The 7,500-nt window shown below is 38.2% G+C and overlaps 1 protein-coding gene across 1 annotated transcript in view; it reads right to left on the minus strand.

Moving 5' to 3' along the window:
- The window catches only part of TK1 (thymidine kinase 1), a 155,897-nt gene that overhangs the window by 17,503 nt on the left and 130,894 nt on the right, over positions 1–7,500 (minus strand). Inside the window, exon 6 of the mRNA XM_044068165.1 lies at positions 219–338. Coding sequence (XP_043924100.1) covers positions 219–338 — 120 coding nt within the window. The remainder of the gene's footprint in view (positions 1–218; positions 339–7,500) is intronic.

The raw sequence follows: 7,500 nt of genomic DNA on the forward strand, positions 1-7,500 counted from the left end.
AAATAACCAGTGCATGGTGTTCTTTAGGGTTCCCATTTCAAGATGTTTTAGAATGTCAGGACAAGATATTTCTAACAATACTAAGGGATTAGTCCATGATCTAAATGTGTTGGAGTGCAATTGTTTTAATTCAGAGCACAGAGCCTAAAATTCCTTAATGCAAAGTGACTTCTGCAACTTGGATGCGATAAAGGACTTCTAACAGATAAAAAGATTACCTCCTTTTCTGCTCCTCGTCTTTTGGTGTATGAAGCATCTCTATAGCATTCCATACAGACCGCATTCAGTTTAACCACATTTTCTGCCAGTGGGACCAAATTCAAGATATTCCCAAATGCCTGAAAACAAAATTCAAATAGTTATATGCCATTAATATATCTGTAGACATTGAACCACCTGTTTAAGAAGTCATTTGGAATAAGTGCTATTTATAAATGTGAGTGAAATGCTGAATATTTGAGGTAGTAGCTTAAAGGTCATCTGCCAATATACAGAGGTGTTCCATTAATATCTAGAACAATCCGCTAATCTTAACCAATACAATGGATATGTCTAACTTTTACAACACTCAAATCAAGCAAAACACTAACAGCTGACTTGCAATACCTTCTCTATCAGTGCTAGATATTTACAATTATGGGTTACATATATTTCTGAAGTTAGCTGTTGGCTGAAACAGTCTTCCACATCCTCAAAGTGGAAAAATTGTACTTCAGCTGAAATCTGACTTAGATTATCACAGCACCACAAAAGCACTAAAAGCGAAAACCAATTCACAAGTAATGCTTGTAAATGCTTACAAAAAATCTAACAGACTGCATTCATAGTTGCAGATGCTCTCAACCAAGTTTCATATAAGCAGCAACAACCTGATGTCTACCCAGACCAACAGTAGAATGTCACACTGTAGTACCTATTTTATCTTAATCTGGATATGTAATCTTGTGATCTGTATCAGATATTCCTTCTGTGGCACTAAAGTTTATAATTCAATAAGAGGGAAAAAAATTCTCACCCTGTAACCCTTCCCCAGTCACAAGCTATCCTCACTGTTTCGTAAAAGCCCTGTTCTATTTTGCTCACCTTTCTGACAGACATTTGTACAATTCATCCAGTCCAAACTTACCCCAACAAGCCACCACTTCCCAAAATAACAAATATTCCCAGTATTCATAAGTGTGTGCAGTTCCATACAAGCAATGTATTCACAATGTTTAGCATACCAATACTCAAAAATTAGATTTCAACAAAAACTGAACTGTGGCATAAGGAGAGGCCACTATTCTTTAAGAAATGCACACGCAGCCTAGTATACACCTATGAACTTAACCGCAAGGGCATTTATAAGCTTAGCTGTGCAATCCTACCCAATTATGTCCATCTGTATCATGGGCATTAAAATGGGGCTATATTAGGACATTTCTGGAGATTATGGGGAGCAGGGAGTTAGACAACAGGCAGACAATGCCCTAAGTATTAGAGACATGGTGGTCAGACCCAGGGTGAATAATTTCCAATTACCATCCATTAGTAAAGGTTAATCTGTGAGTTGGGCACCAATCATTTGTCTGTTAAACGGTCTTGCAAGATGTTTGTATCAAGGGGGAAATCCATGATGGCTTCCAATATGCAGTTATCTATAAGCGTGGTTAACCAAAGGCCCTTCACATTTGCCTTTACCTCAGACATTGATGCTGAATTGGAGCAATACCAGCATGGGACCCCCACCCCCAACTGGTCTCTTAGTGGTGGTTATGGTATCACCAATCCTGACTTCCTGGTTTCTGTCTAAGACGGTTGGCAATCCAGCAAGTTATGTAAAGGTTTGTGCCCAGTTCAGAGAGTAACTACATCCAAGTGGGTGTAATGTACTGAAAGCTTTAGCTAGGTCCAGTAGAGGGTATGCACCTTTTCTCCTCATCAGTTGCCTTGGTGACCTTCACCAAGTTAATCAAGATTAGTGGATAAGACCTTCCCTTGAGAGTGTCAAACTGGGTTGGGTCCAGTGTCTAAGGGTTGCCCATTTTCACGATAATTTGTTCCATGGTTTTCCATATTCGATTAGTCGGACCACTAGGTCTGTAGTTTCAGGGATCGGCTGATGGCCCACCTTCGAAGTGGAATAACCCTTGTAGTCCTCCAGCCAATTTTGAAGTTATTAGTTGAAAAGTGACTCAAGTACTTCTGATAGGCTGAAACACTACCTATTTAACAGGCATCCCAGGATACTGTCAGGGCCTGCTCCCTGCTAATGGTTTGGGAGAGGGAGGATGCTAGTAGGTATTTTATGGGTGGGGGCTGAAGTCTGAGCTGAACTTGTCACCAGAAAATTTACCATGTCAAGCTGTTCAGTGAAGGTGGCACCACTGACATGGTGTGCTGCCTTTGAGGTTTGGGACATAACTGTAGAAAGCCTTACGAGCGTCTTTGGCCTGCGAGGCTATCTTGAACACAACTGGCCTTTTGGTCTTGGTCTAACCTTAATAGACAAGTGTGGTTTGTTTTTGGATTACTTCTAGTAGGTACAGCAGGCTCTACACAGCAATTTACATGGTTGTACAGGGTCTCTCCTGTGGTGCCTGAAGTCATACTAAGAGAATTGCCAGAATCTCAAACAGGATTCAGAAAAGGAAGAGGAACAAGAGATCATTGCCAACACTGGATACTAGAAAAGACAAAGGAATATCAGAAATCTATTTATTTTTGCTTTATTGACTACTCCAAGGCCTTCGACTGTCTATCATGAAAAACTATGGACAACTATTGCAAATGGCAATACCAAAACATGTAGTACAGTTAATCTGACTGCCACGAAGCTACAGTTCGAACGGAATACGGAAACACAAGATGCCTTGCTGTTTGAAAAGGTGTATGACAGGGCTGCATCTTCTTACCATATTCGTTCAATTTGTATGCCGAAGCCATATTCTGAAAGGCTGTTCTAAAGGATAACTTTGGAATACATATAAGAGGAAGACTAAATTAATCTGAGGTATGTTGATGACAACACTGCTGACTCAAAGATATGGAACATCTGCTAAGGACAGTCAAGGAAAGTTGAAGGCTGGGACTAGAACTGAACATGAAGCAGCCCAAGATTATGTCAACTGGAAAAAAAAATAGAGCTCGATAGAGAAGAAATTGAGATAGTTTAGAGTAAGAACCTTTTGGGTGCCCTTATGACCAATGATTAGACTAGCACTCAAGAAAATATTACAACTTTTGGTGCTGGGAAAGATGGCTGTGAAGTTTCTAGATAAAATATTTAAAAGTAATTGCAGACAAAGATCACACTAGTTCAAACTCTCATTCTCACTTGTCAATATGGTTGTGAAATCTGAACGATCTGGAAACAAAACCAAAGGAAGCCTAGCTCATTCAAAATGTACCAATAAGTCTATCAGAGGAAAGTAACGAGATATGCCACTCAAACACGAATGCTGAAACAGTGTTTGTCATACTTTGGTCACACAGTTCGAAGGAAACCATCACTGGAAAAGAATTGGAAAAACTGAGGCTACAAGATGCAGAGGAAGACAGCCAATGAGATGGACTGATATGATTACAACGACGGAGGATCTCAGACTAGCACAAAACCAAATCCTTTTTAATTCTTTAATCCATCAAATCACCAAGCCTTAAACTTGAGTTGATGGGCTAGAATAACAGGGTCCCTCAATTTTGCATAGGTTATTAGTGAGCTCAGAATTGGGCAAGGCATGGAATATTTTGACAATTGTATAGTAGGATGTAGTTTGCTTTGAAACAGTTCTTAACTGTTAGAGGGTTTGCTGGGGTTAGGCTTATTTTGAAGGAGACAACTTTGTGGTCCAAACATACCCATGAGGATGGTGACACTCCCATATTGAGGAGTACCAGACCAGGCCACGTATGTATGAACCTCTGGTGTGTGCGCATGCACTAACACAAATACTCTTGACCATAAAATCCAGGAATTGTGTGTGAGTATGAGGCAGTGTACGTTTCCCAGTCTACACAGGAGGTAGTTGAAGTCTCCCATGAGTAGGGCATTTTGTTTAATGGCGATCATCTCCAGTAAGTCTACATATGAGCTATAAGATTCTAGGGACAGAAGGTGACTTTCAGCTTGCTGGGACATGGTATGGAACTTCCTATGGTGATGTGAAAAAATTCCAGGGCAAAGTCCCATTTATTGAACTTGGTTATGATGGTTATCGATATAGATTGAGAATCTTCCATTTTCCCCGCCTGTGCAGCTGGCGCCCTAAAATGTGTGGAAGTTACTGAAGCCTTGTACTGCCAGAGCATTTTCTACATATTTAAACCATGTTTCGTAATGGCACAGATGTCTATATACAGATGTCTATATTCTCCACAATGAGGACAGCTTGTATTATGTGGAGGTTTTTGTTTAGGCTCCTAACATGGGAGCAGTAACATCTTTAGGTTGCTTTGGTTTTTATTTGCTCTGTCGGGTAGGCTTGTCATTTTGGTACAGTGTAAAAAAGCCAATATTCATAAGCCTAGGGGAGACTGGCACAGACCATCCTTAAAAGCATTGTGGTTTGTTAACCATGTCCTCCCCCATGCTGACTACTGAACCTCCTTCTGAGAAGACCAGAAACTAAGAAAATTACTGAAGTCAATCATCTTTTGTTCATACTGTGGCATCATCCCTGGTGAAGGTAGAATACTGCTCATTGCAAGGCACATACCTGCTTGAGACACAGATCAACAATGTCTCTCATTATATAGTCCAGAGAATTATGGCTTCTGTCATTTATGTTTACATGGACCAATAAAAATCATATTAGTACTTGTGCTGTAGTGACTTGGCAGGGGAAAAAAAAAAGCAACGTAAACAGAAAGGCACTAGAATGCAACTTTATGTATACACAACTACACAAGTACCAGACCACAGATCCTGGATCAGCATTCACACAACACTGCCACTACTGCAATCCTATCACAGACTGATGCACCAAATTATGCAGAAATGTATCAGTAATTCTTAAATGACCAAATCCGGTTCAAATCTAGCAGCAGATCACAGTCCAAACGGTCAATTGTGAAAGAAACTACAAGAATGAAGCCCAGAAGATACAAGAGTGAAGCCCCACAGAGGGTTCATAAATAAAAACTTACATGAAATTCTATTTATGGACATAGAAGTGCAGTATAATATATAAACAATGCTAAAATCTTGCAGTAATACATAATCTTCACACATATGCAAATGAAGCTACAAGTTTAAGGTTCCAGAACAAACTAAATGAAAACAACTGTCCATGGTTTAGCCTAAAAAAGTAGTTCAGAAAAGAACCACCACACAGGTCACTATAAGTGCATTAAAAATATTAGGCAGAATTTAAAAACAAGCTTCTTTTCTTCCCTTTTGATGAAAACCTTGAATCTCACATCTGTCAGTCTTTAACTCTGGAGGATAAGATACACAGCACTGTAAACTAAACTCTCCAGTGCCCAGTTCTTCCCCCATCAAAGTCTGTAGTGCCACCACTTCAATTTTATGCTCTGCTGAATGACACTGCAACTTACCACAACACTTCAAAACTAGATATCAAGGTATAAGGTATGCTCCGTATACCCTGGAACATACTGTTACCCTGCGGCATTGCTCACCATCAGGTGTGTGTGTCACTCTTAGGCATGATGGCATGAATAGGGTCATTACCATTTTATATGAGAGCTCCATCCAGGCGGAAGCTTAGCAGCGTCAATGCGAAGGAGCAGGAATTTATTGAGGTACCTACTTTTACTAGCTCCACCACTGGTAGCATCCCCTCATAGCATGCACAAACCTCACTTCATGATGTATCTTTATAAATACACCTTGTTCAGAAGAACAACACTGAACTTCACTGCTGAATCCAACAAACACGTTCAAATCTGACGGTGAAGCCCCAACTCCATAGGTGTTTCCATCTATTCCAGAGCACTTGGGTAATTCAAAATTGTACCACTTATTACACGGTGAATAAAATCTTCCTGCTTCTGGGACCGGCTCATTCAGCAGTAAAACCAACCATCTCAAGTGGAGGGTAGAAAAAAACATGCTAAAAACCCTCTAGAAATTTTCATTCTCAAAGGCTATCACATGCTTTATACAAAGAAATAGGTCCAAGTATAAGGATAATGTTGCTTACTGTGATGAAAGGAGATACTGCCAGCCTAGCTAACTGGAATTTTGTAAATAATTATATGTCACTGGTGAATACCAAAATATTTTGCGCAAGATGCTTGCGTTACAAATTAGAACTGTAAGTCATATGTATATCAAACTGACTGGACAGACATGTATTGAAAAGGGTATTTGCAAAATGTTTGTGTTTAAATGGATCCACACTGTGCCCCACTAGAAAAAAAACACACAGAAAGAACATGCACTACTGTAACTGTTTAAATGCATACATTAACAATGGAAACTGGGATACAGGAGGTTAACTACAGTCTGATAAATATTAGAAAGTGAAATTAAATTACTTCATGGCTGGACCCTAGTTGAGGATTGAACGACAGTGCTCCTATTAAGCCACTTCTTAAAGCTAGGACTCTTAGATAATTATTTTAAGTTTTTATTTTTAATTATTGTTTATTAAATCAGTATTCTTAACTTACTGTTTAAATATTGATTTCAAGCAGTTCGTTAGGTATGATGAGTTTTTTGTGTGTGTTTTCTATTATAAGCAGTATTTTTATGTATTTTATTATGTTAGTGCCTTCAAAAAGGATGGTATAGGTAATAGGAAGCAAAGTGGGCACTTTTAACTGTTAATTTGTGTTTTGATAGTGATTATATTTAAATTGATAATTAGTTATGTTATATAACAAGATTTTTCACTGATTTTAAAAACTTCTGATGAAGCGGAGGTGTCTCCGCGAAAGCGCTTACGTTTCTGCTGTTTTTGTGCAATAAAGAAGTTGCGATCGAAGATTATTTGTTTTGGATTTATTCATTTAATGATAAAAGCTTATTGAGATGTGCTGCAAGTAAATCTGAATATCAGAGTATTGGATATTACATCTGACATCATTGCTCCTTCCTTGTGGTTTTTGGATATACTTCGTTGGGGCCTGTAAGAATTATTTTTTGACATTATATATATATATATACATATACATATACATACATACATACATATATACACACACACATATATATATATACATATACATATATATATATATACATATACATATATATATATATATACACACACACACACACATGTATATATGTATATATATGCATATATATATATATATATATATATATATATATATGCATATATGCTATTTGCTAAATGCTATGCTATATGCTAAAACTCATCAAAACTTACCTACCTCACATAGAACACTATATTCAAAGAAACAATTTAATCCCCAAAGATTTCAAACAGAACTCTCAACAATAACACAATTGGACCCCTCTAAAGCACCTCTCTCTCTCAACAAAGCCATAGAATATTTCAACTCAGCATTCCTTACAATCCTAAACCA

Source organism: Protopterus annectens, chromosome 4.part0, assembly GCF_019279795.1.
Source record: "Protopterus annectens isolate FY-2018-M chromosome 4.part0, PAN1.0, whole genome shotgun sequence".
Lineage (NCBI taxonomy): Eukaryota > Metazoa > Chordata > Ceratodontiformes > Protopteridae > Protopterus > Protopterus annectens.